This window comes from Artibeus jamaicensis, unplaced genomic scaffold, assembly GCF_021234435.1.
Source record: "Artibeus jamaicensis isolate MK-2021 breed Jamaican fruit bat unplaced genomic scaffold, CSHL_Jam_final contig_354, whole genome shotgun sequence".
NCBI lineage: Eukaryota > Metazoa > Chordata > Mammalia > Chiroptera > Phyllostomidae > Artibeus > Artibeus jamaicensis.
In genome coordinates this window covers 45137692-45164683 of record NW_026521803.1, presented here as the reverse complement: position 1 = coordinate 45164683, position 26992 = coordinate 45137692, and the positions used below count along the sequence as shown (strand labels likewise).

The 26992-nt window shown below is 53.9% G+C and overlaps 1 protein-coding gene across 4 annotated transcripts in view; it reads right to left on the bottom strand.

Annotated features, from left to right (window-relative positions):
• TSHZ1 (teashirt zinc finger homeobox 1) overlaps nt 1–26992 on the bottom strand; it is a 69653-nt gene that overhangs the window by 10371 nt on the left and 32290 nt on the right. Inside the window, exon 1 of one of the 4 annotated variants that reach the window (XM_053664148.1) lies at nt 179–654. The exons of the other annotated variants lie outside the window; for them this stretch is intronic. Within the exon in view, the coding sequence (XP_053520123.1) occupies nt 179–197 (19 nt within the window). The 5' untranslated portion in view covers nt 198–654. Of the gene's footprint in view, nt 1–178; nt 655–26992 lie in introns of those variants that run through there. 4 annotated transcript variants of the gene reach the window in all.

Sequence of the window (26992 nt, the reverse complement as noted above, 5' to 3'; positions counted from 1 at the left end):
CCAGCCTCGCTGCACGGTACAATCCCGCGCGACCCGTAACTGACCACTCGTACAGCCACCTCGCCTCCGTTCTGGACACACAGGAGGTTCTGATGAGCATCAGGAAACACTGGGACGGAAAGACCGCGGTGAAAGCAGACGCGGAGCCCCTCCCTCCTCGGAAACAGCACCACCTTACCCGCGGCTTCTGTGTTCATTTCCGGGCGTCGGTTTCAGGTTTCTGTGCGGAGGAGGCCCACGCTCTGCAGGCGAAGCCGAGAGGCCACTTCTTCTATTGTTCTGGCCGATTTCAGTTGCCCCGTTCCAACGCTAAAGCACCGAATCGTCACGGAGTTGTTTTTCTAAGTAAAACCCAGCAGAGGCCGTTGTAGAAAAACCGAAATCCAACGGCCTCTGGATCTTACCGAATTCTAATTCGAGTTGGAATTCACAGGAATTCCTCTGGAAATCAGTGCAATTTCTTCTTCTTGCTGCCCCAGAACTTAACTTTGAGTTAACTGAGAAGTAAGGAGCCTCACTTCAAGGCCCCCCCAGGGAGCACACCAGGGATTGACCTTCTGTCTCTTGTGGGCCACGGGTCACAACAATGCCATTGAACTACAGCCATATCAGAGCTGAAGCCATGATGACGAAGACCAAAAACTGCTTTGATTTTCATCCATGTCAGGAAGAAAAAGAAGAGAAAAAATATAGGAGGGCCATGAAAAACTAACGAGAAGTGGGAAGGGGGGAGAAAAACAGAGAGTGAGGAGTTCGCGTGCACACCTGACAGGTGGGCCAGGCAGATGCCCTGCCCCTGGACCATGTGCGAATATGTGCAGACCCCGCTGTGGTTTCCGAAGTGACGTGTGGTCCTGCCCACCGTGCACGCCTGGCGCCACCCTGGGCAGGGCATGTTTTCGTGACTCCCTTGGCATCTAAGGAGCAACACCCCAACACACGCCACACCAGCACCCTCTGACACATCTGGTCTACAAACCCGGCATCAGTGAGTCCTGCCCCAAACACCAGGTCCCACCTGGAACTATGGAGAAGACTCACGCTCGAGGGGAAAGGTCACCCTCATGGCTGCCACTTAGAAATGCAAAGAGGAGCCCCTGTGTGAGACACGTCCCGAAGGGCTGAATCCTGTGTGGGGGCAGGGAACTGCATTCCCACCCATGCTCAGGACACCATGCTCCTGGCTGTCATGAAGGACCACCAGGAACTGTCCCCAAACAGTTATCCTGCTCCACAGCATGGTGGCAACCTGCTGAACTTCACACGATGTCCTAGTAAAAAGTAAAGTGAATGGAACCATGTTCACTGCAGGTGTGGACATGAGAGATGAGGGGAAAAAGGCTTCTACAGACTCCGAACCCCGCACGGAGCTTACGCCCCAGAAATGTCTCCGTTTTCAAACCCCTACCTCATTGTCATATACACACAGAATGAAGGAAGACAGGTGGGAATGTCCACCATGAAGGAGTGGGCACAGATGGCAGCCGGCGTGGGGACTCGCAGACCCACAGGGAGGGGCTGGAGACCAGCTTTTCATACAGGAGAGTTTTCACCTTTAACTATGCTACAGTAATGCCCTGACTGGTGTGGCTCCGTGGACTGAATGCCGGCCTGAGAGTTGCGAGTTCAATTCCCAGTCAGGGCACATGCCTGGGTTGCGGGCCAGGTTCGCAGTAGGGGGCGCACGAGAGGCAACTGATCAATGTATCTCTTGCACATTGACGTTTCTCCCTCTCTTTCTCCCTTCCTTCTCCTCTCTCTAAAAGTAAATAAAAATCTTTAAAAGTGTGCTATGGTCAGATATCAGTTATGTTCAAACGGGTTTCACCGCAAGCTAAAATACCCCATGTAATTACTGCTACATTTGATTGGAAGCTTAACGCCCGGTCCCATGACCCGATTTCTCAAAACTCCCTTAACAGCAGCAGTGGCGTCTGCATTGGAGTCACGTCTGTGCTGCCACGACAGAGACCATCCTGACCTCACTGCCACAATGAGGCTCACTCTGGTTATTATCAGGGACTTCTCCGAACTGCTTTCTAGTGCTTTTTAAAAAAAATGTCAGGCAAAGGAAGCGGCAGAGAGAGAATGGGGGTACTCGCGAAAACTTCTGCGTCAAGGTAATTATTTATCAGGAGTTTTTGTTTTCACTACAAGCTACAATTCCCTACAAGGTGTCTGAGTCATATGAGTTCAAAGGTACCAGAATGTACTACAGTATTTGCAGAAATTTTTATTTACAGTGTTGAAGCTATGAGAACAATATGCTTCGTAAGGTGAATGAATGCAATTCCTGGTCTCAGGCTACTGAGGGAGGGTCCTGAGTCGTGGAAAACAAAGTAACCCAACACGTGCACCCTCCCCTGAAACCCTCACCCCGGCTCCCCGCTCCCCTGCGCCCGCCTGCACCCCGCCACCCAGAACCTGATGAATGAACGTGCTCAGAAATGGTACCTGCCACGTGCGAGTCCCCTCTCACAATTACTTACAGAAATAAATGACATCTCTCCCTATCAAGTAAAACAAAGACTCCAAATCACCATTCCTGCTATTTCTTTTTGTGTCACAACAGCTTTGCCTTCAGTCCCCGGCCCTTCCTGAGCCTGGTGCGTGGCACGGAGTGTGACGCTGAGCACGCGCGGTGAGTCCTGCCATCAGGGGGAGCACAGTCCCAGCAGTGCCCACCCGGAGGACACCGCCCGACGCGCTCACTGCAGCACCTGCAGTGCAGGAGAGAAGGTGCTGCCTGCCCCCGTGTGCCAGCACCGATGCACGCTGCAGGTGTGAGAGCCTGTGCATGTGTGGTGTGCGTGCACACACGTGGGCATGTATGCATGGGATGTGAGTGTGTACCCTCGTGGTCGTGCACACGATGTGTGTGCACGTGTGAGTGAATGAACTGTTAAAACTACATAGACCCTCTCGTTTCCAACATGAGAATAAGACAACCGGATCTGAAGGTTAAATTTCACTTTTCTTTGCAAGATTCAATCCAACTTTTTGTCGTAAAGTGTGCCTCCTGGATGCCAGCGCGTCCCTGAGGACCAGCCGTCACCCTGAGCGGCACAACCCTGCCGCGTTCGAAGGCCAGCGGACAGAGAGCAACGCCCGCGTCCCCCGCCCGGCGGGACCGCCCCCGAGCGCACGTGCCGGGCCGCTGACCCACGGATGCGCGCGGAGGGTCTGAGGGAGCATGTGCATCTCCCGTGGCAACCGGCCAAGAGGACATGGCACATTCTCGTGGGCAAACTGGATAAAAACTGTATTTCTCAAACTACAGCTCAACATTTCTAAAAGGAAACAAGGTTTTTACTCTAGTCGACAGTCACATTCAGGATGGTGGGAAGGGTCGGCTGGATGTGCTTTTTAGCGGCTGAATGTCGCCACGTCCCAAACCGCAGGGTCGCACTCGCACCAGCGCTGAGCGCTTAGGTGAGTGTCCCCTGCCCTCACCTGCCCCTCACCTGCACCCCAACCACGCACCATCTATCGAGCGGGCTGCCCGTCCCATCTTCCCTGCCGAGGCGGCGAGGGCCCCAGAGCTCTGCTACCGCGGTCCCCGCGCGGCTGCGCCGAAGCAGCAGCCTGGGGTGAGCTTTCCCCCGAATCCGATTCAAAACGCCAGCTTTGCAACTATCCCGCAAAACCCAGCAGGTGCCCACCTGGGCCTGTGGTGACACGCACGTGTCGGGTCTGCTCCCGTGCGACAAGACGTCCCCACAGAAAGTGAACGACACAGCGTGTTCCTTGCACAGACAGGGCACCGCCTCTGTCGTGCCCCAAATTTTGACATTTGGAATCATTCTGGATCCTGGCCACTAAGCTAACAGGCCAGATGACTGAAACGTTCCCATTTTTAACACCCTTGGACTGTCAGCAACATCCTAGGAGAAAGGTGGTATCACCGGAAAACACAACACGTGACCACAGCATTTAGTATGAAAATACGTCGAACAACCCACATCGGTGAACTTGAGTTCACAAGGCCGACACGGGACCCGGGCCTCCCCGAGCATCTCTGGAAGCACAGCGACATGCACAGGGCAGACCGTGAAAAGGAACCGAGTTCTGATCTTTAAAAACTGTGAATGGCACCAGTGACTCCCACACAATAGCCTTCTTTACACGGACAACTGAGTGAGCAAAGTGACCTTTCAGGCAGAGAAGGTCACAGTAAAAGCAGGAAGCCTATCCTTACAGGGACATGGAGAAAGCCTGAGTCCTCCGCTCTCCCTTTGAGTCCCTGAGACGGTGTCCTGAGAGGTGTCCTAAGGCCACCCTGGGGTCACTCCAGCTGGAGACGCCCCTGGCTGTGGCCCATCAGACCGGCTCCCTCCCTGCCTTGCTCCCCGGCCCCTCCCTCGGGTGGGGGAGATCGAGTTGCTAGCAGAAGTTAGCGGGGGGGGGGCGGCCTTCTGCAGCGACTACCACCCCAGGGGTGACCGCCAGCCCAAGGGTCCGGCCCTGCCTGCCATCCAGCAGGCTCTGCGTCCCAGCCTTCCCATTACGGCCCCATCACCCACCAGTGGGCGCGCAGGTGAATCAGGCCAAGATGATTTCGCAGAAACCTGCATTTCCATCCCCACTGGCCGCATCAGAAGGGAAGTATTTGACCTGTTTCCATTATGGATAGAAGTGACCGTGAAGGGCAGGACAGAAGTTCAAATCACTCCACAAAACTGGCTTGCGTCCATTCTTGGCAGGAAGGCCTGGCGCACTCGAGGGCCTGGGACCTGGCCTCCAGGGGGCTTGGTGCCCAGACCAGCAGGCTCCGCGGTAGCCTGGCCCTCGCCTTCCTCACGGGAGTGCCCAGCCTGCTCCGGAGAGGGAAGCACTTCTCACTCAATCTGGAGAAGGCAGCCTCCGTGGGCGATCACGGTTTGATGGGGTGTGCTGCAGCGGTGGGGAGGGAGGCGGGGGCGTGCCCAGAAACGAGCCTGGGAGAGGAAACAATCTTGTCGAAAATGTTACCTTTCCAACGGAAATGATGAGAGAGAAGTCAGTTAGAGATGCCGGCACTCAAAGATGGCTGTCACTTCGGATAGACACTGGCACAAGTCACCGAGACAGGTGACACTCCGGTGGAGCAAACTCCCCCTGCATTACTGAGCAGCCTGCAGTGGGGCCCGGCAGGGCGGCCCGCGCCTGGGGCACCGGAGGCGGAGGCCTGGGTTCAGCAGGTGCCTGGAGTCCGCTCCTCATCTGCATCCCTTACGGAGGGAAGCTGCGGGCGCAGCCTCCTGGCCGGCTGAGGACGCAGTGCAGACCTCTGGCCCCAGTCCCGCCTGCAGCCCTCCTCCCGAGACCCTTCCCTGGGATCCAGCAGAGGCCCGCTCCGCGACCTCCACAGGGGGCGCTCAGGCCATGCCCTCCTCGGCACAGTGCTTCTTAGAAACCGGACCGAAGCCACTACTCCCAGTCTGAGGACTTTCCCTTTTTCCGCTTCTTCTGAAAGGCAGCACGTGGAGCCGGGTCCACCCCACGACCACACCTCAGAGAACGTGGACGGTCTGGATGAGCCGACTCCCAGGAAACGGTGGTGAAAGAGGAGAGTCATTGGAGGAGCATCGGGAACAAAACGCACTCTGTCCCCGCCAGCCCACGGGAAAGCCCCGCGCACAGGACACTCAAAGGACACTCGGGTCCTCGGCCCCCGGCCCCCAGCACGGGGCCCCTGCATGCCCCCCGCCCCCCGCCTCTTCGGTTCTGTTCGCAGAGCCACCTGGAGAGAAATGCCGGGCAAGTCGGCACGAACGGGACAAACGAAGGGAGAGAGAAAGGAACACAGTCTAACACCCCACCCCCTGCAGGGGAGGCTGGACTCCAGGAGGAGACGGGCCAAGCCCCGCAGGCCCCAGGGGGAGAAAAAGCGGCCTAACACTACAGCCTGGACACCCGCCGCGGCCGCCGATGGGCGCGTGGGCGCGAGGACCCGCGGTCTCCGCAGGGAGGGCAAGGAGCCCACCGGGGTCACCGAAGCGTCTTCCCCAGACAACGGTGACGTCTGGTCCCCAGTACCAGCAATGAGACACACTTGGGGACACCGGTCCGCCTGGACGCTGACATTTCCCCGCCCTCGAGTGACTTACTGGGGAGGACAGATAACGTACCGTCGCTCTGACAGGAATAATTCACCCCGTCTGCATCACCATCGCATCTCCACCCCCGTAGACTCTCACTCAGGCCACACTACGCTTTCAGTTAAAATGCTGTTGACCGGTAACAGGCGGTACTGACCGAGCGCTCACGCGGACCTCCACGCCATCTGCGTTGCTCTGCCTGTTCATGGTGCCAGCCTGTCGTCAACACGCTAAGGGGGAAGCCCCTGCCACCGTCCACGTGAGGAAGCTGAGGCACGGAGGGTGCGTGACCTGCCCCCAGCTGCACAATCAGCTGGTCGCAGAGCAGGTCATGCCACAGAGGCCGGTGACGGAGCCAGGTCCCTGACAAGCGCTGCTGCCACCACACGCAGGGCACACCTACCAGCAACTGAGAGCAGTGTGAGTTTCAGAGCAGCTCTGCCTGCAGAATGTGCCACTGGTAAAACAGGTCTCTGCACGCGTGACCTCGGCAGAAGTGGCGTCAGGCCTGAAAGTCACGGTCAGGCAGCAGCCCCAGGGGGCTTGCCACGGACAGAGCAGCCACAGAGCCATGCTGCGGTCCATTTCCAGCCAGGCTGACCCAGACTGGTGGCAGAGACAGGAAGCAGAGTGGTGTGACTGGGGGCTCGGGGAGGGGAAGCAGAGACCATTTAATGGGGATGGAGTGTCCACTGGGGAAGATACAAAGTGCTGTGGACGGACGGTGGTGGTGGCCACACGGGTGTGAATGGGCCTCATGCCACTGAGCGGTGCACCTGGGATGGTTAATGTGACCGGTTGCACGTTACGCGGACTTGACCACAATAACGAGAGAGGACCGAAAAACCCTGTGTCCAGCCATGCCAACCCCGGCTCCTTCTATAGATCCGTCTCTCCACCCACCCACAGCCTCGGCTCTGCACAGCCACCTGGCCAGGCCGGGGGGCCCCTCCCGACCCGTGCAGTCCAGCGGCCTGCCCTCGGCCGAGCCCCGTGTCCGGGAGCCACAGCAGCCGAGTGGCCTGCTCCTGGCGGCTACACGGTGCCCGAACACAGTGAATGTTTGGTAACTACGGGCTGGAATAAGGAACTGAAGAGTGAGCACACACTCAACCCAGAGCACGCGACACAGGATAAGGCTCCAAGGGTGCTGCCTGCTCACACACACGCGGCCCAGCACCAGGGAACAGGCGCCCCGCAGAGACAGCTTAGGGTCGATCTCGGGTCTGAACACCCTGCTTAGAAACCCTCCCCAAGAACAAGCACGCCTCCCGCCGTGTGCCAGTCCCCGCGGTCTTCGTCCATCACTCATCCTCCCTCGAAAGTCCTGAAGGCCCTAATGATTTGACTGGGAATCGCAGCCACATATCAACGGGCCGTAAAGAGAAGAAAACGGGGAGGAAGCAGGAAAATCAGCCGCTCCGCCATCCTGCCTGAGAAGATCCATCTCTCCGGAGCCGTGTCTCCCGTTCAGTCAGCAGGAGCACCTGTCAGAGGTGTCTGGCTTCACCATTTGGCTGATGTCAAACCTCAATAAGCCAGATCCGAAGACCAGCAAGTGGCAGGAGGGGAAGGCAGGGGCGCGAGCAGGCTCACCGGACCTCGCGCGGTCTGCTTGCTGATTTTGGGGGGAGGGCAGCGGAGGGGGACGGCATGGCAATCAGCACAGCCATTTGCAGTACTAATGTCCAATTCAGCTCCCTTTCACTCGCCTGATTTAGGTGGTCAGCACGGTGTCGGGCCGACACGGGGAAGCTGTGCTGTTTAGCAGGCTGTTTAATGGGAAACTGGCAGTCTTATTTCTGCTCTCGATTTGGTTTGTCACTAGGTCTCCATTACATGCCACTCAGCTTTGATGTCTTTGGACAGGGCTGATCAAAAGATGTCATTTGACCTACACAGCATGGCAGAAACTTGGAGAAGTCTCATAAAGCGACACTCTGGCTGTAAATAAAATGACATTATTATTTCCTCTCTCCTATCATGTAGAAAAGCCAATTATGGTAATGCCCTGCATGTCAATGAAAACACAGCCAGCCTTCTGGGGCGTCAGCACCGCTGCGCTCTCCTCCCTGTGAGAATGTGCCCCCCGGAAAATGAAGAGGAAGGGGTGATAGATGTCTTAAAGACAGTTAATAAAACCCAGACAGCAAGGAAAGTGCAAGTCAGCAAAACAATTGCAAGTGCAAAACGCACACCGTTAAGTTGCCCAATTATCTAATAATTTCATCTCCAGTGATTTATACACCGGCACTGAGGTAGCCAGGAGCATGGTGCGCCTTTCTCGGTGTTTGATGGACAAGAGGGGCGATTTATGGTGCTAATAACCCTCCATACACCCCTCTTCTTAGGCATGCTGGCTGGGGGGTGGGGGTGTCCAACCTTGACCCTGCGGTCCATTTAGAAGCTACAGCCCTGAGGTGCAGCCCTGCGGGCCCTGTGTCTGGGAGACACGCAGATGCAGGCCGTGCGGGAGGCTGCCCGGCGATTGTTTCAGAATTCCCAGCTGTTGGCGTTTCCACTGGGCCACGCGTTCACGGCGTTTCTTCTGGGGGGGGGGGACTGAATGTGCTCAGGGAACATCCCCCAACCCCCCACCACTGTGCTCTCCCAGTGACCGCCCACCTGTGCCTCCACCTCCCCCTGGCTCACGCTGAACCTCCAAAGGAGCCTGCCATGACGGCCGCTCAGGGTGGCCGCCTGACCCCTCCAGGTTCTGTGTGAAGCCCACTCCTTGTTCTGTGACCACCCCACATGCAGGAGGGACGAGTGTCTTCTGTCAGCATGGTGTCATCGATTCAAAGAGAAGGCGGCGTCAGACCAGCCCCGGCACGGGGCAGGGCAGAGGTTCCCCACAAAGGGAACGTGTTAACATTTCTGTAATCGAGCTACACACTCATTAATTAAAAAAAGACTTGAAACTGGTGTCCACTGAAATTAAGGACAGAAAGCAATGTTCAGAGCCACGAGACCCATAACAGAAATAAAAACTTTTTGGCTACCTGCATCAGAAAATCTGTAAAATGCTCTAATTGTTTCGGGAAGAAATTAATTGCAACACGTCATTTCTAAGCACACCCTGCAACCACGTCTTCTCCCTGGAAATCCTGACTTCAGTGCAGAACACAGAGCAGCTTCAGTTTCGAAGCTTCATCCAGTTTGAGGAACTTGGAAGAACATGTGGACCCTGCCAGGGACTCAATGAGACCGGGCACCGGAGTGGCCCCCTACCGTGCCCAGCAGGCTCGGCACCCCCTCCGGCCCCGGGGCCCAGCTTCACCGGTGACCCAGGTGCCTGGGCGGTCTTGGCTGCCTGCGGGGGGGGGGGGGGGGGGCAAAGAGAACTGAAGCTGCTCCATTTTTGTCCAGATTTTGGCTTTCAGAGGCCATCCTTACGTCCGTCAGACTACAAGCCTGTGACTTACTTCCTTTGTCACTCCGGTGGGCCTCCAGATAGATGTAGAAATACTATCAACACCTGCTAACACCCACACAGGAGCCCCACTTCCACTCCCTGAGCTGCGCCCCAGGCCAGCAGGGCCTCGTCGCCGCCAGGGCCATCTCCTCCTCGAACGCACGGGAACTCAACGGAAAGGGACTCCCGATTCTCGCTGCTGCCAGGAGGCCAGTCTGGTCCCAGATCTGTGAGTCAGTCTATTGCTGTTCATGCCCCGGGGGCTGCTTCAGAGAGCTACTGTTTGATCTCTTTAGAAAGAGAATTCTAGAACACTGAGCGGCTGATTCTGATAGCTAAGGGTGTGAGGACGGGGCCAGGTCTGCCCTGTCTCCTGCACAGCTGTGCCCGTCACTCTCCCGGTAACCCCGCCCTCCACGGACAGCCGTCAGCCACGCCCCAGAGTTCTCTGCAGAGTGAGTTCAGGTACTCTGAAATGTTGGGAGCACAGGGCTCTGGGCCCTGATTAAACACTGATATCACTTGCTTTAATTACGAGTTTCATCTACATCTCATTTAACCTCCAGCTAAAAGACTTGGTTCTTTCAAACGAACATCTTAAAATCAAAAATGATCCTTAAAACACACAGGAAAAAACAATCCACTGTGAACACCCTGGCCAAGCACATTTGGTGAACACAAGTACTTCATGGGCTGGAGACAGGAACTTGCAGGCCATGTCGAAGGGGAGAAAATACTGAACTCGTCATCGGAAAAGAATGGCGCAGTACCTCTGCCTGAGTTCGAAGGGACCCGACGCAGACAGCGGGAGGGGATGGTGCACGGAGAAGCAGATTTATCCACTGGTATTTCAATCGCTACCCCAATATTAAATTTTATGTGGGGAATCTGGAGTTTAAAAGCTTCACATTTTTGTGTCATAAAAAAGAAATACAATATCCTGTTGCTATGCGTAGTGACACTTTATGCAGGAAAGAAAACCATTCTCCTCAGCTCTTCTTTGAAATACGACCTACGACGTCATTTAATTTTTGAAAACCCTGAGGTCATGTAACACACTTTCTCTGTCATTTGTAAGTACATTAACTCAGTGGCCACACGACAGTGAGATTATGATAATGGCGCTAAAACGGGTCAGGCGGGCCCTGCATTTCACGTTGGCCTCCAATGGCCACCGGAGCCAGGCCCGGATCAAATATGACGGTCGGGAAGCATGCGGTTTACTCTTCTTAAAGTGTTTGTACTTCCTCAAGTGCACACCCCTGACGAGCCAGTGGGGCCCCCCTCCGTGGTGAGCTGTGAGAAAATAACCCCACGGAGAGAAACGTTTCTCCTAAAAAACAACAGTCTGCCTTCAGATGGCAGGTGTCAGGGGAACAGGGTGCGGTGGCCAAGTGGATGGTGTCCCGAAACATCTCCTGACCGTGGTTTAAGATTTGACAAGCCGGTCATGTTCTCCAGGGAAAACCACTCCAGTAAGTTAGAAATATTTGAATGTGTTCAAATGAAAGTTAAAAAAAATCCTTCCAGTACCACTTCTTGTATGGTGATCTCTTCCAAAAAAAACCCCAAGAGAACAAGCAGGAAAACAGGAAGTGGGCGTTCAGTTTGCTGTGCGAGGCAGCCTTGGCCGAAGTGCGGATGCGCAAAAGACACCAGAAGAGTCCATAACGGGAAGTGCGTGCCCCCAAGTTCAAAAAAGCAAAGCACAAATCCTACTGTGACTGTGTTCAGAAATGACGCTCTTTTACAGACAGTTAGGCCCACGTGTGCTACAGAGCTGCCCCCGATTTATTTCCGTGCCGGGATCTACAGAACACACAGCGTGCACATGGAGGACTCCCCTGGGCACGCTGGTCGCCCTGAGTCTGGGCCAGGGACCGGGGTCCCCGTGGGCCTCTGGGACACCTGCCGCAGGAGACCCCTCGCTGCGCAGGCAGCCACCTTGACCTCAGGCATTTCCTAGCTGCCTCTGCATCACAGTGCAGCTCCTTCCAAACAGCCCTTCCCTTTCCTTTCCTCTGTACAAATAACCCCATCATCGTCTGCCAGTGTAACAGTCCCTGGGAGGGGAGCATGAGGCTGAGCATGAGGCTGATGAACACTTCCGAAGGCGCAGTGGAAGTCACCTGAGTGGCAGAGGTCACCGCTGAGATGGCTGTTCTGATAGCAACCAGCTGAGAACTTCGATGGCATACTCCGCACGGCTCCTCTGAAGGGCAACTGCCCACATGCAGTGCACACTGTCCCCAAACAGACTGACTGGGTGGCCTCTGGCTGTTCACTTCTTTTTGGAAAAATAATCATAAGGAAAATGAGGGCCTTGAAGAGAACAGCTACGTAGACAAGTTATTAATACATATTTCTGACTATTGTACTATAATCTTGGAACCGAGTAAAATTCTGTAATTTGCAAAGCAACAGCTCACATATAAAACAGTATCGCACTTGGCGAGAAGACAAAAGACCCAGAGGGCGGTCGGTCCCCCGCCCCCCCTCTTCGGCCTGAGTGTCAGCTCCCTGACCCCCAGCGCTGACCAACAGGGGAGACGACCACGGTCTAACGGCAGCGCCCCGAGCAAGTCCACAGTCACTGCCGACTGGTGTTAGCATCTGGGTATGAATCAGCTACTGCTTCTTCCATTTCCTCTGCAGCCCCCTCTCCTCCAAATTCAAAACACAGAATCTTCCAGCATCAAAAACTTGGTAAAAGGTCATTTTGTTTTGCTCAACACCATGAAAATGGCAGAGTCGGACCTGACATGCATATGCAAATCAGCTCAGCAGAGCGAGCGCTGCTTCCCGCTTCTCCTCAGCCGCATTCCTGCATCTGCGTGAACGCTGAGCGGGACCCAGGACCAACAGAAAACGCAATCTCTCCGGTCTAATTGCCACGGTGCAAACGAGACCGACAAACCCTTGTTTAAACGTGCTATTGTGGGAACAGTGGGGAATGCTAACATCTGCTTGCAAGAAACAGGACACGTAAAATATACTACATGGCATCAGAAGAGTATATGGATTATGGATACCTTGTTTATGTATTTAAAGCTGAACAAAAAAGCACATCTAAGAGACTTAGAGGAAAGGAGACCGGAGATGAAAATGACTGTAACGTACATGAAAATGCAGGCAGATCTCTGCAAATGCAGGCAGGGCCCACACTTCCAGCCCCCCCACCCCCGTCCTCCCAAAACTGTCCAAAGTCAAAGTGATAGATGATAAACCCAACTTCAACACAGAAGTGATGTTGGCTCGACTGCATTCCTGACGAATGGTTTCGCGCTCCGTACAAAAACATGAACACCGTGTGACCATGAGTAACACATTCACTCAAACGTTTGATGACCCTGCATTCTGAAGAGTCGGAGCCCCCTCGGTGCCCGGAGATTAACTCTGCACCAGGAACCCTGGGAACCTCGAGTCTCCGGTTCCTCGTCTACGGGAAGTGTAGTTGTAGCAGACAATCCCTGAAGCTATGCCAACCTGGTGATGTTCTGGAAGGAGCCAGAAGCCCTGTGCAGGCCCAAAGGATCAGCAGGACAGTGATGGAGGCAGGGATGGAGGCCGGCCAGGCCAGCGCCCGCAGGCGCCAGGTGCCCCAGATGGAGACCCTCCCCCTCCCAGAAGGGCTTCTTGTGGGGAAAGGCTGAGCTGCTGTCAGGAGTCAGAAAGGTTTACAAAGGCAGAGAAGAGTCAGAAAGGAGCTGAGAGGAGGGGCAGCCCTGGGGCAGGGATGCTGGGGACGAGCGCCTGTCCCTCTGAAGACTGCTCCCGCTTCCGTTCTAACAGGGCCGGTCCTGGGCCCGGGATCCAGCCCAGGAAACACTAGTTCCAGGTTCCCAAGGAAAGCCAGGTGGTCCCAGGCAAGAGGCAGACTGACGATCTCTGTTTCCATCACAAGCCACACGCTGCCGCCCAGACGCTGCCTGTCGGCCGCCACTCACAGAACGCAGGGGGTGCTCAGTGACACTGCGGAACGGGTAAGAGGATGAGTACGAGCGTCTCTCCTTTTTGTGCACTTCACCACGAGCGTGGCAAACTTCAAGCAGCAAGATTGCGAGCCACTCTAGCGTGGTGGCCGGGAGCCGAACCCCGCGCCTGCGCCGAGAGGCCCAAACGACGACCCTTCACTGGCCACCACCCAGATGGCACGCTGGTGTTGCTCACGTCATCCCTTCTGCCCTGTGTTAATAGCTCGGCCAAGGGGAAGGTGCTTCCTTAAGGTGGATGGTGACCGGAATCTTCTGGTGAACTCTCGGGGGTCCAGTAAATGATTCCCGATGAACGGGGAGGCTTTACCGAGTTCTGATTTCACTGTGAAGTTCTCTCTGAGAAACAAAAAGCTTTCGGAGACTCAGTCTTGCATCTCTGGGCTGATCAGAGAGGCCGCCAGGCCACGGGGTCCAGCAGCCTTGCTGACACCCTCACTTGGTGCAGGGACCACCCAGGCGTCCTGCGAAGGGAGGACCATGTCCCCTCAGCTCTTCCCTCTCAAGACCAAAAGCCTCAGCCTTTGGCGGGCACAAGGGCCGAGCCCCATGTCAGCTGTGGCCATTCCTTTGCTCGTTTACTAGACGTTATTATGGAGTCGGTCTGTAAAATTGTCCTACATGGAAATGAATACGTTGCCCACGTCAAAACTCCTATTTGATCGCCAAGCCCCCAAAAAGAGTCTTTGCATTTCAGCGGAATGTCCCGCAGCACGAACGAGGCTGCCTCAGTAGAAGTGCACTGTGGTGGCCTCCTGGTCACACGTAAGAAGGGGATGAACTATGTCACTCTGAAATGAGAACTCTGCTTCGGTAGGGATGGAAAGAACCAGAAGCTTTGAAGAAACCCAAGACAGGGCTCCCGGGTTTCCAGGAAGTTGGGAGCCTACTGGTTTTGGCGGCCACGCCTGCTGGAGGTGGGGCCCAGTCTCCGGATGCTGCACTGATGTGCAAAGGTGTCCCCGCTCCAGATGTCGGCCTGCGCCCAAGTTCACAGAAGTGGGGGCAGGGGTCAGGCCAAGGACCGAAGATGCAGGGTGAGCTGACAAGCCGTGCAACGTCCCTTACAGAGCACCTTCCTGTGGCGAGATGACTGCTGTCCTTCAAAGGATTCGCCCTCCGAGGCCCTAAGTCCGCTCGGATGATGGCGCTGTAAACTGAGGCAGGTTGGAACTTCTCTTTGGGTGGAATTAGCTACTAATCTCTGAAGAGATACGGTTTTCTTACTCTCCTCCCTCCTTTCGCCCCTCACCTTCCTGCTTGGCCCTGTGGCAGCCATGAGGGTAGTCCCCCAAGTTCAGGTTCTTCTCGTCCAAGCACAGTGTGAAATTGCACTTCTCTGCCTCCCTGAAGTGGGAGATGGCCGAGGAGAAGTGATCCCTCAAGGGCAGCCACTAGAGCCATGGCCCTGTGCGGGGATGGGCAGCGGTCTAGGTGGGGGACCACAGGCCACGCACAGGCCACGCACATGGGGTGGATGGGGCGTGGACCGAGAGCACCCTCTGTTCCTCAAAGCCAGGGAGGCGGGGGAGCCTGTCACCACACGCCCCACTCTGTCTGCCTCCTTCCTGCCCCAGATCATCAAGCTGGGCCACACAGCAGCCTAAGGACCCACGACACTGCATGAAGAATGTGCTCGTGGGCGGGGCCACAACAGAGCCAGACTGACCCTGGCAGCCAGGAGGAGGGACCACGGTCTCCACAGACAGAGCCCGTCGACTGGTTTTCCTTTGACAGCAGAGGGCCGTGGAGACAGCACGTGTAATACGACCACTGCCCGAGGGCCCTTCCACTCAGGAAACGCAGGGGCACAGGCACATGGCACGGCCGGGACCTGGCATCTGACACCTGGGCGTTCAAGGAACAGGTGTTGTACCGGGTCGATATCAAATGATGGAGCCACAAGGCAAAACTGATCAGGTCCAAGGGAGCTCATGGTGACGCTTCCACTCCCAACCCCCTTGTCGCCCCTGCGAACAGCAGTGACCGGATTGGGCAGCTGGGCTGTGTGTCTGTCTCAGGACAGGCAACGTGGCCTCTGGGCATAGCAGGGGCGTCTGAGAAAACAGGGGCAGAAAGGAGACCAGTCACAAACGCAGAGATTCTGTGGACACCCTTCTGCTTTTTCCAAAACCATTACTGAGCTTCAGCCACTTGGCACCGGTCACTCCCTGCAGGGACCCAAGATGAAGGTGGGCTCTTTGTCTTCATGGACCTTCAAGGGGAGGAGGCAGAAAGGACACCCTCAACTCATTGTCACTCAAGGCCAAGTACCGTGACATGCTGGGAACTTGCCAAAGCAGGGGAAATTCTTGTCTTGTCTGTGGCTATACAACCCAATGTTTATTGTTCAACTGAGTCATTCAGACCATAGTGACCAATGGCTGGAAGCGTGAGACCCAGCAGGCTCAGAGGCTGCAAGGCCACCTGAAGGCGCCCTGGGCCTGGGCTCCCTTGTGCGTCCTTTCATCGGCCCCTCATTCAGCCTGGAACTGTAGGTGAAGCACAGAATGAGTGAGGCCTGAAGGGCGTGCACAGAAATGGCCGCTGGAGCCGGGGACCCCGGACGGGCTCACGAAGAGGGCGCTGCAGGGACACCCTTCTGGAAAGCAGTCTGGCAATGACACCTCGGCAGCTCCTGACCCTGCACTGCCCCCTGAAGTGCACTCTTTGAAGCAGAAGCACACACAGGTCAATACCCAGCAGCACGGGCTGGGTGGCCCCCAACCAGAGACCCCAGAGCACCGCCAGTGAGGTCACAGCTGAGCCTCTGGGGGCAGCCAGTCTTGAAAAGCATGTAGCGAGGAAGCCTCTGGATACAGTGATGAGTGGGACTTATTTTTCAGTGTAAAGATCCGACTGCTCAGTGACGGATTCCAGTATTTAGAAAAAAAAAAATTCCACGTTTTCGCAAACGCGTGCGAGCACAGAGACAGGGAGGGGGCTGAGTCAGGCCGCCCTCCTGGGCGCCCTCGTGGGTGGGGAGATGGAGGGGGGACTAATGGCTGCCTCTGTTTTGTGATGAATATTAACTACTATACACACCGTCGCTACTAAAAGTAAGCATGTGCTTTGTAATTTAAAAAATATTAAGTTACAGACCCATAAATAAATAGAGGACACCAATAACATCACAATTATCATCACCACCATCATCTCTATCGCCATCATCACCATCGTCACCAACATCTCCACCACCATCAGCACTGTCATCCCCATGGTCCCCATCATCTTCATCAGCCTCACCACCACCGTCATCCTCATCTTCATCCATGAGGGGCTAGCACGCTCACCCTCCCTGGTTTCCACGGGTGCCCAGGTGAAGGGGACAATCCTGGGTGACACTCCAGGACCATGTTTTCCAAACTGAGAGGCGTAACTCATTAGTGGGTCATGAAATCAATGTAGTAGCATTTTTAATGAAGAATAATAGGACAGAAAACTTCAGCCAGCGTCACTTGTAGCGAAGTCCCATGTGTCTCCAGTGCACTGACACACATGCAATTACACACACATTTCTGTGTCACTGCGGCAAACACACTCTTTATTATGAGTCGCCCCCTCTAGGAGAGAAAAAGAACCCCAAATTTCCCTTTTCCCAAAGAAAGAATCTTCATCTCTCCTAACAAGAATGGTAAACTAAATCCCTTATATTTACAGAGAATATAAATACCTATAATTTCACACCAAAATTATCTAATCTTTACAGGAAATAATTCTCATGCGCATGGGGGCTTTCACGTCTGAAACAAGAGCCTACGGAGCCAGACAGCAGCTCGTACACACGGAGACGTGATTCTGACACAAACACTGCACGGAGGAGGGCGGGGGCCGCAGAGAACACCAACGACAGGCTCCAGGGCACCCACCGTCGCATCCCGACAAAACCCAAGCTGAGAGCACACGGCCACACGGAGGAAGGACCACTGCAGTGGCCCTCGCGCACCAGACAGACCTACAGGTGCCAGTGTCTGGACCACGGTCAGGGGCAGACAGCCTCGAGGGCCAGGTGCCCGGCATGCGTGGGCATGGCTTCTCCGTCCGCCCCATCCAACATCTGTGTGGGGACCAGGCCCTGCCGCTCAGCCACCCAACGTCGTCGACCTCCCACAACGACAGACAGAGAAAGGGAGGCAGTCGGTGCACCCAAGGTCGCAGAGCTAGTGGGGAGCTGAGGTGGGTCCCCAGCAACAAGCATACGGCAGCTCAAGTTTGGGGTGCCGTTGGAATCCACGTGGACGAGGCCTAGAGACGGTCAACATTCGACCAGGGGCGCGGGGGCCATGATATTCCGTGGTCCGCAACAGAGACGCCAAACCAGACAGAAAGGCCCAGAAGCAAAGGTGAAGATGGCCACCGCAGGTGCCAGCCTCTCCTTCCCCTCGAGCGAAGCTCCCTAAGCAACTTACGCAGCCCAATTTGTACAAAATGAACAATTTCCGAGACCAGTAACTTACTGAATATCCTCAGACAATCAATAACGGTTAAAAACGTTTTCTCAGGGAAAGCGCTTACTCTTAGGCATCCGTTAAAAGTCTCACTTCCGGTACTTTGTCCTCGTCATGGCCCAGGCACATCGACCCGGCTGCTCCTTCTGACACGTGACTGGAAGAAGCATGGTTCAGAAGAGCAGTAAAAGGGACCCATCACTTACAAGGAGTGGAACAGCTTTTGTCTACATTAAGGGTTTTGGTAAATGTTTCCAATGAATTACTGCAAAACAGAGGAAACTGCATGCTCTTCGGGGTCCTGAGTGATCTGTCGATGGAGGACGCCGGCTCATTAATGATCTCTCAATTGATGATCAATGTGATCAAGCTCTTTAACTGTCTCCTCAGGAACGGCCACCAACAGGAGCACGGGCCCTTTCTCAGCGGGATGTCTCACGCACATCATCGAGGCAGTGAATGGCCATCGCCATTATTTTCTGATAAAATGTCAATGAGAGCGAGTTATCTGAGTATGTTTAAAAGAACAGCGTTTCCCGTAAGCCTGTCCTAAGCAGAAATATGTCATCTGAAATGCCACAGCTCAAAGAGAAGACGGAAGGGCTCATTTCGGGCAGAGAGAGCCCACGGTGACGCAGGCGGTCGTGCCCTGAGGCCGGCGAGGCACAGGGGAGAGGCGCACTACTGATGTGTTTGTTCGTGGGCCCACATCACACGCAACGATGCCGTGGAAACCACCCAAAGATCCCGTGTGGCGTGTCATCATGCAAATTACTAGAAGTCACTAAGAATTTCAAACAGAAAAACAGTTTACTTAGAGAAGCAGTGAAGATTTCCTCATAATCCTCCCACCTAATTCACAAATCACTGAAACAATGACCAGATGATGTTTCCACAAGATTCCAGTCCACTGTCCCTGAGCTGCCAGCCCTGGCCTTCATCAGCATCATCACTAATTCGCAGGCAGATACAAAGAACTGCTCCCTGCCACCTTGATGTACCTGGAAGTGCAGACGGGAGGGCTCACCAGAAAAGGTGGGGGACGCAGACGGATCAGGGTCTGCAGTCCTCACACGTACACGACCCAGTGAGACCCAGCTTGTCTGCTCTGACCAGACCTGGGACACTCGGATCGGTCTGATTTCTGGTCTTTAGTGACCCCAGATTAACAATGAACAGATAGCTACCCTGGTACCGGAAACAACTCGGCATGTATTTTAGAAATGGAAGCTAACCGAGAAAGACACAAGTCCCATTGATGATAAGCAATACTACTTTTAAAAAGACTTCCTCTAAAAGCAATCGGACTTTCTTACTGACTGCCTAGTCATAGCGACAACAGGTCCTTTTTGAAGAAACGTTATTATTTAAAGCACAGAAATACCTGTTTCTGCAGAAATACACTTAGTTGCCTATTAAGTCATTTGAGTGCCTTTATACATTCAAGTGTTATCACTCTTGCCTTGGCCCACCTCCCTATGAAAATAGCTTCCAAATTAAATTCCTAATAAATTAAGCTAATAATTCACCTTCATTAAGTAATTTAATTTCTTTAGTGAGCAATAAATAGTTCTTATGACATTCTTCTAGGACATAAGTACAAATATTATTTTTCTTCATTAGTTCAGTCTCCTCCTGAGTACAAGGAATAAAACACACCCGGAAAGCGACGGTCTATTTGTTATCTTCTGTGTCTCGAACGGCAAATCGCTGCAACAATTGCACTGTGCTTGGTAAAAACCAAACCAATTCAGGCAGTAATGTTCAATAAATAAAAAGTAATTTCTCAGAAATGCTGCAAACCGAATCTTACATAGGTACTAAAAAATACAAGTAGTATTTTCCTAATATTAATTTTAGATCACGTATCATCTATCAAGTCCAAAACCATTACATTTTAAGAAGTGACAACTGGCTTATATTCTATCCCAGCTACATCATAAAAAAACAGCACAGATTGGTTAAAATACAGAAGCGATTCTGTGCAAGTGTAAACAGCCTGTTGCCTGGATTTAGCTTGTTTCTCACGGAGGCAGGGGCGCCACACCACCTCTCCGTGAAGTGTGCAAATGGAAACTGGGGCGGTGAGCAGGCGGCTAGTGCGGCCAGACCCACACATGTGGGAAGGACCGGGGCGGGCTGGGGGGCTGCCTCCCGCCTGAAGGCGGGACCGGAGGAAACAAGGAAACACACTTGTCAGAACAGAACCCTCGTTTCCAGCCAATTCGACCTAAAAATATAAATGCATTAAAGCAGACGCAGAAAATAGGCTTCCCCATTGTGAAATTCTATGCCAAAATGGTTCCCTCTGACGCATGAAGAACGGGCACTACCAGGGATTTCACGTAAAATGGTAACGAAAGCCACAGCCCGTGAGGGCGCAAGTAGCGCGGAGTCCGTGCGCAGGCTCGGCAGCCTGGGTGGTGGGAGGTCTGCCCTTTTGCACAGAACTGTGTTCAAATGTGCAATCACCGGAAACTTACATTAGTTGTATACAACACAAGCATGCCGTATACAACTAACATCTTCCCGACAACTAGAACTACAAACCGGGAACCATCAGCATTGACCAGAAAGGGCTATGACACTGTGTTTTTCAGGGTGTGTGTTTGTTTAGTCTAGTTTTTATTTTTCCTCCTCTCTCCCTCCCTAACAGGCCTCTGTTCTCATTCCTCACTGTTCTCTCTACGCCCACCCCACCTTCCACCTCGCCGTGGTGGCGGTGACCAGGTGTCTGTGAATCTCAGGGCGGTGCACACCCGAAAAACAGAGTCCCGGCGAGGAGGGAGGCCCTGCAGAGTTACGTCCGCGCGCGAGTAAACACGCGGATTCCGAGCATGAACGTTCGCTGTCCAGCGTCTCTTCCTGCTTCTGACTGTGAGCTGTGAACCTGAACCGGACTTCGGGTGGGCGGGGCTTCCTGGTGCTGCGGAAAGACACGCGTGTTTGTACAGAGGCCGGGGTGCCACACGTGCGCGATCACGTGAAACCCTCCTGCAGCCGTGGGCAGCTGGAGGCGCTCAGCTCTCCACGCTGTAAATGTCACCATGGGCTCCAAGTCAGAGTGCCCATGGAACACACCAAGACTTCATTCTCTTTTTTAAAGCAAATTTTTCTCCACTAGAAAAATTGCTTAAAGACAACATGAGAAATAACACCGTCCCGCCCAAGCAGACAAGCTTCCCAGATACTGGCCCAGGCCCCGCAGGGGGCGGTCGCGCGACAGGAAGTGCGCAAGAGCCACAGCGACACGTGTGCAGACGGAAGCCCACATGAGTTTACACGTTTTCAGGACACCCCGGCTGTCCTGTGACAGCACTGAGCCGGCTGGGGACCGCCCGGCAAGTAGCTCATCTGGAAGACGTCTGTTCGGTGCTGTTCCTTAAGATTCCATCATTAATGTACTTCTGAAAAATCAGACCCTCTCCCCCATTTCCTAAGCCCCCACCCGAGGGGCAGTTTTCATATTTAAATACCCTGTCTCCCCACGGTTTTGTCACGTCGAAGCCCTTTTCCCGGCCAAGTCGCTCTGAAAACATTTCGCTTTGGGAACAGCCAGCTTGTCCCCGGCCACCGCGGGAGAGAGGACGTCTCCACCCGCCTCCAGGGCCAGAGCGCCCCGGGTCTTATTTGCAGGACACCTTTAAGGCATCCTTCCCAACTGAAGTCTGACTTTCAATTCAGTGGCGTTAAAGAAGAGCCCCTGTGTTTTTTTAAAACATAAGAGTCATGGAGGAGGGCGAGGAAAGCGCAGCTGGAGACCGGGACTACTTGTGCAGGAGGAGCCTCCGGGCTCCGCGGTGTTAGACGCGCCCGCCACGCCGGTTCCAACGGCAGAGTCCCTCCCATCCCTCCCGTTAGCGATGAACGAGCAAACGAAACGCTGGGCAGATAACATAAAAACAATGTAAGCCGCCTCTATGAAGCCCCACAAAACTGTACAGAAGGGACCATGTTAGAAAGCACAACCAGTTGTATTTTTAGAATGGGGAAATTGACTACTACAAGGACGCTGAGTATCCCTGCATTAGTTAACTTTGTCATTCCACTCAAACCACCAGAGGTATTTTTTAAAAACTGATAAAATGGTTCTAAAGTTTATCTAATACAGAAGAATTTTTTTAAAAACCCACTATTTAAAAAATAAGCAGAATGGGCACAGGGTAAAACAGCTGTCAGATTATTTTTAAATGTACTCAATCGCCACACTAATGAAAACAGGGGAGCCGGGTCAGGAACAGACTGATCACTCTCTGAACTCAAAGGGGAAGTTGAGAGACCCCCGCGTTTGGTAACTTGGTGTGCAAAGCAGGCACCTTTAGAATTCCATGCAGAAAGGACAGATGTTCCCACAAGTGAATTGGAAAAAACGGGCTTTTTTTAAAGTGACATGCCTGCCTCCCACCAAATACCAAAATCAATTTCAAATCAGCCAAATATTGGAATACAAAAAAAATTAATCTATGAAAACATTAGAAGAAAATAAAACAGAAATTTACATAATCTTGCAGGTCAGAAGGCACTTTTTACACACTACTTCAGAGGCAGAATCTCTGCAGGAAAAAAAACAATTAAACTATATAAAAACAACTCAGTACCCCCGAAAACACCACAACCCAGAGGCACACGCCCTCGGTGGCATTGGAAACCGGCAGAGCCTTCCTGGGGGCCGGTTGGCAGTATGTGGACCAAAACAATTTAAAACAGCTGGAAACTTTGACCTGGCAATTCTCCTTCTGAGAAAGCAGAAAGGAACGGAGAACACTGTTGCCGGGATGGCCACACAAAGACGTTAATGACACAGCTGTTTGCGATCGGAGCAGAGAGGAGCATCTCCACCGCTGAATGGCTTTTGTCAAATGAAACATGCGTGTGACAAAGTGAGAGACCACGTGGGCACCCACCATAGCAGTCCCCTCTCCACAGGGCAAACGCCACGTGCAAGTAACAGACTATTAAAGGTAATGTGCAGGAAAAAGGCACTTTGGTAAAAACACACATGTAGCACAACTGTGCACAGATTCTCACTGCAAAGGTCCAGAAGAGACACCAGAAGATCGGTTTGGGTTCTTTCTGGATGATGGGCTTTCACGTGAGATTCATTTATGTTTGAATTTATTTTTCTTTGTTCCAGTTCTTCTAAAATAAATACAGGCTGCCTGCATGACCGTAAAAGGTAACGGAAGGAGGGAAGACATCACAAAGTATTTTTCTAATGTCAGACCACAGGGGTCACCTGCTGTTACAGAGAGACGCCAAAGATGAGCTGACCTCCTTATTAGAGATTTTCCAAATCAGCAAGAAAATAAATGAATGCAGCGATTAAAAAAAAAAGAGCATATAACATAGACAAGAAATACTTCAGAAAGGAAGAAACGCATTTTCCCAGTGAGGCACATGGGAACACGCTCGCCCTCCCCTGGAGCCTGAGAAACATGAACTGAAACAGCAGAGGCTTCACGGCCGTTAAATTGGTGGCAATTACAGCATTTAAAGCTCCCCCCCCAGCAATGGCTTAGGGGCAGGACCTTCCCACACACTCTCAGTGAAAGATACACTGCCACACATGGAGGACAGGTCGGCAGCAGGTCCCAAAGTGTGACCGAGCATCGTCACCGCAGAAAAAACTGCCCAGTGAGATCCTTGTGAACGTGTGTGGTGTGAGAAAGCCGTTCACCATCGACAGAGAGCAAAAGCAAACTGATAAATAACTACCGTCGCCCCCTATTTGTTTAAAAAATATACGAAGAGGCAAAAAAACAAAATAAAAATCCTGGCAGGATGCCGACAAGAACGCTCCCAGAAGCTGCATCTGGGTGGGGGGTGATGGATGGCGCTTTGGGGCTGTTTGTCTATGTTTCCCAATCTCCGTATCGTGTGGACGCTGCACCAGGAGAGACAAATGTCCGAGAACAGAGGAGTTATTTCCCCATAATTCCCTTTCAAATTAGAAAGATAAAATAATAGTTCCTTTGGAAATGGACGTCACTGGGAGAGAGAAGAAAAAGCAGACCCTGGGTAGCAGCAAGGTACCGCGGACGCTCAGACAGCGTGGCGAGCAGAACCCATAGCTCACTGCCCTCACAGCAACACAGGTGCCCCGGGGGTGCGAGCCAGTCTTCCACCTGCCCCAGGTGCCACACACCTGGGCAAGGCACTGGCCCATCTGGGCTCCGTCTCCGGGTCCACTGGGGCTGGCCTCCCCTGCCCCCACCCCTCGGTGCCCCAACTCCAACAGTGCCGGTGACTCAGTCTCCCGAGGGCGACCGAAGTCAGGAGGCACCGCTGCTGTGACGAGGTGCACGCTCTCCAAGGAGCCGACGCTCCAGCGATGGGCTGCGCTAAAACCCTGAGTGGCCGAGTCTCCCACGGAGAGCGCAGGCCCCACGGGCCCTTCCTGGATGGACCGCTTTTTCAGCTCCAGGTCGGAGGGGGTCAAGAATGACCCAGTCCTGGATTGGCTGGCTGGGCTGGTCTGTCCTCCACTCACCAGATGTTTCCTTGGGTCTAGTCTGTGTGGGGCACCATCCAGGGCAAAGGGGAGGTGGCCCCAGGGCAAGCTGCCCTCACCCCAGCCCAGTGCCAGAGGACAGGCAGGCTCAGGGACAGTGCTGCAAGGAAGACCCCTGGTGGCAGGAAGGAACTTGGCCCTGGCCTGTTGTTCCAGGGACAAGGCTGGGGTGGGGGGCCGAGCGAGTGGGTGCCCCAAAGCAGCGTGTGGGGTTCATCACTGATGGCTGGAGAAGCAGGACAAGCCCCGGGGGTGGAGCAACGTGTGTGCAACCCCGCCCCCTTCAGAGAGGGGCACAGGGCCTGGCAGGACCCAGACCTTGACCCTCCTTTCTGACCATGTTCCAAGGACCACCATGGAAGGAGTGGCAGGAAGGCTGTCTGGGGTGGGCTTGGGGGGCACCTGCAGGGCCAGTGTGCAAAGACAGCACACCCAGGGATGGAGACGTGAGAACCCTGAGTGTGGGGGGAAGGCAGGTGACAGAGGACTAAGATGTCTCCTCCAAAGAGGCATGAAGAAATGAAGAAAGAGGGGGTTGGGGATGGGGAGCTTCCCTGTGAGGAGGTGACAGCCCTTGGGCCTTCCAGCCAGACCCTCTCACCCTCAGTCAATGACCTGCAGGCAGGGGGATGCCCCCGCCCCACTAGGGGGCACGTCCGCACCCCACAGCAGGCGGGTCCTGCCGCCCACTGGCTGGGCCTCCCCCTGCTTCCGAACATGTGAGACCTCTGCATCCCTGCTTTGTTCGGCAGCTGCTCCATTGCCATCCACAAAGACGCTGTGGGCGGGACCACGCAAGGCTTAGCAGGACACGCAGACACGCTGGCACGTGACACAGCGGTCACGGCCACCGCGTGTCAGGCTGACACACCCAACAAGCACGTGACTGCACGAGTAACAGCAAAAACACAATCAGGCAACCGTGTGTGTGATGTGTAACTGAAACCTTAGCTTATACATACAAAAAATTCCAAATGAAAAAAAAGTTTAGAACTTGTGGTTTTTCTTTCTTTTCCTCTGACCCTCCATTAATAGAGGCCCATTAAGTGTCAACTGTATTTCCCAAAACATGTTTGTATTTTCAGCTTCCACACCTCTGAGCTCCTCCTCCCTCAGTCTATCTCACCATCGAAGAACACTTGGATCACAAATCACACAAAGGATTGTCTAGAATATTCCAAGTGAATGCCTGAAAAATACCCCGGAAGATGGGCGTAAAGAAAGGCACAGACCAGCGGGTCCTTTCTGGACAGTTCCAGGGACCAATACCCTCTGTCAGTTCCACCTGCAACTTGCTCCCCCACTAGCTCTTTGTGAAGGGAAAAGGCCTTCACTCGAAGCCAGCGGAATCCGGAAGCTGGACCGAAGGGAGAACTTCACATGCGAACTGCAGGTCACTCCGGAGGCCACTGATCCCGTGCAGAGGGCCCTGCAGGGGCTGGTTGGGTGACGGAAGTGCTGTGTGTCACCCGGAGACACACAGCCCTGGTCAGAAACATTTTCAGAGGCCCGCCTGTATTTTTCATACACGTCCTCAAAAAATAGTTCTAGATGGCTCCCAGCATTCTGTATTTTCTCAGGAAAAAAAAAAAGGATTTGACTAGTGCCCTTATCTTTGTGTTTCAGAAAGCAGTGCTTCGTTTTTCTGGTTTCTAACACGCAGCTGGGAGCCCGGGGTTTACTTTCACTTTGCCTGAACCATGGATCAGAATAAGGGGGACCTTTGGCCGGTCCCCTGGTCTCCGAGAGTGGGCGAGAAGTGAAAACACGGATCTAGTCCAGTCCGGGCATTTCCAACAAGCACAGCGACCAGCCCCTTTAAGGCTGACATTCCCAGTGTGCCTGTCACACGTCCAAAGGACACAGCCAGGTCCCTGCTCTGTGTGTGTGTCCCTCACACACATGTGTGGGGTCCGGCTGCTGTTTCTCTGATTCCCCTGACCGTGGAGACTCGGGAAAACTGCAAAACTGGCATCGTCTCTCTATCAGAAAAACCGCCTTAGAAGTACAGGTGGCAGTGCCCCCCAACAGTGAGGGGAGAGACATTTTCCGAAATGATAATTCTTTGCAAAGCAAGATAACCGAGGGGGCGAGGCAATCCGCACAACGGAAGCGAACATCTGTTTTAAGTCATAAAAGGCTATTACGTTTTGTGGGTTGTGCAATTTGCTATTTAACCAACTTTCTACAAAAGCGTGGCGAAATGGCGTGTTTAAAACCAAGGGCACAGGGACAAGCTCCCAGGGAGAGAAGGCACAGGCGTCGGTCGGCAGGATGAGGGGCCCCAGGGACAGGGGCCGCCCTCCAAAGGCACAGTGGGTGGGACTGGAGCTCTGAACACAAGGTCAAGTCCACGGCCAGGCCGATTTCTGGCAGCCGCATCACAGCATTCCAAGGACAGGCGTTTGGTGAGGGTGGCCGGTGGGCAGTGGGCTGATGGGGCTGTGAGAGGAAAGCCGGGAGCTGGGGCAGGTCCTGCCGAGGCGCTGCCGCCCCTGTAGAAATGTCGGGCAGACACTCTCCCTGCAGAGAAAATCGCGTCTGGT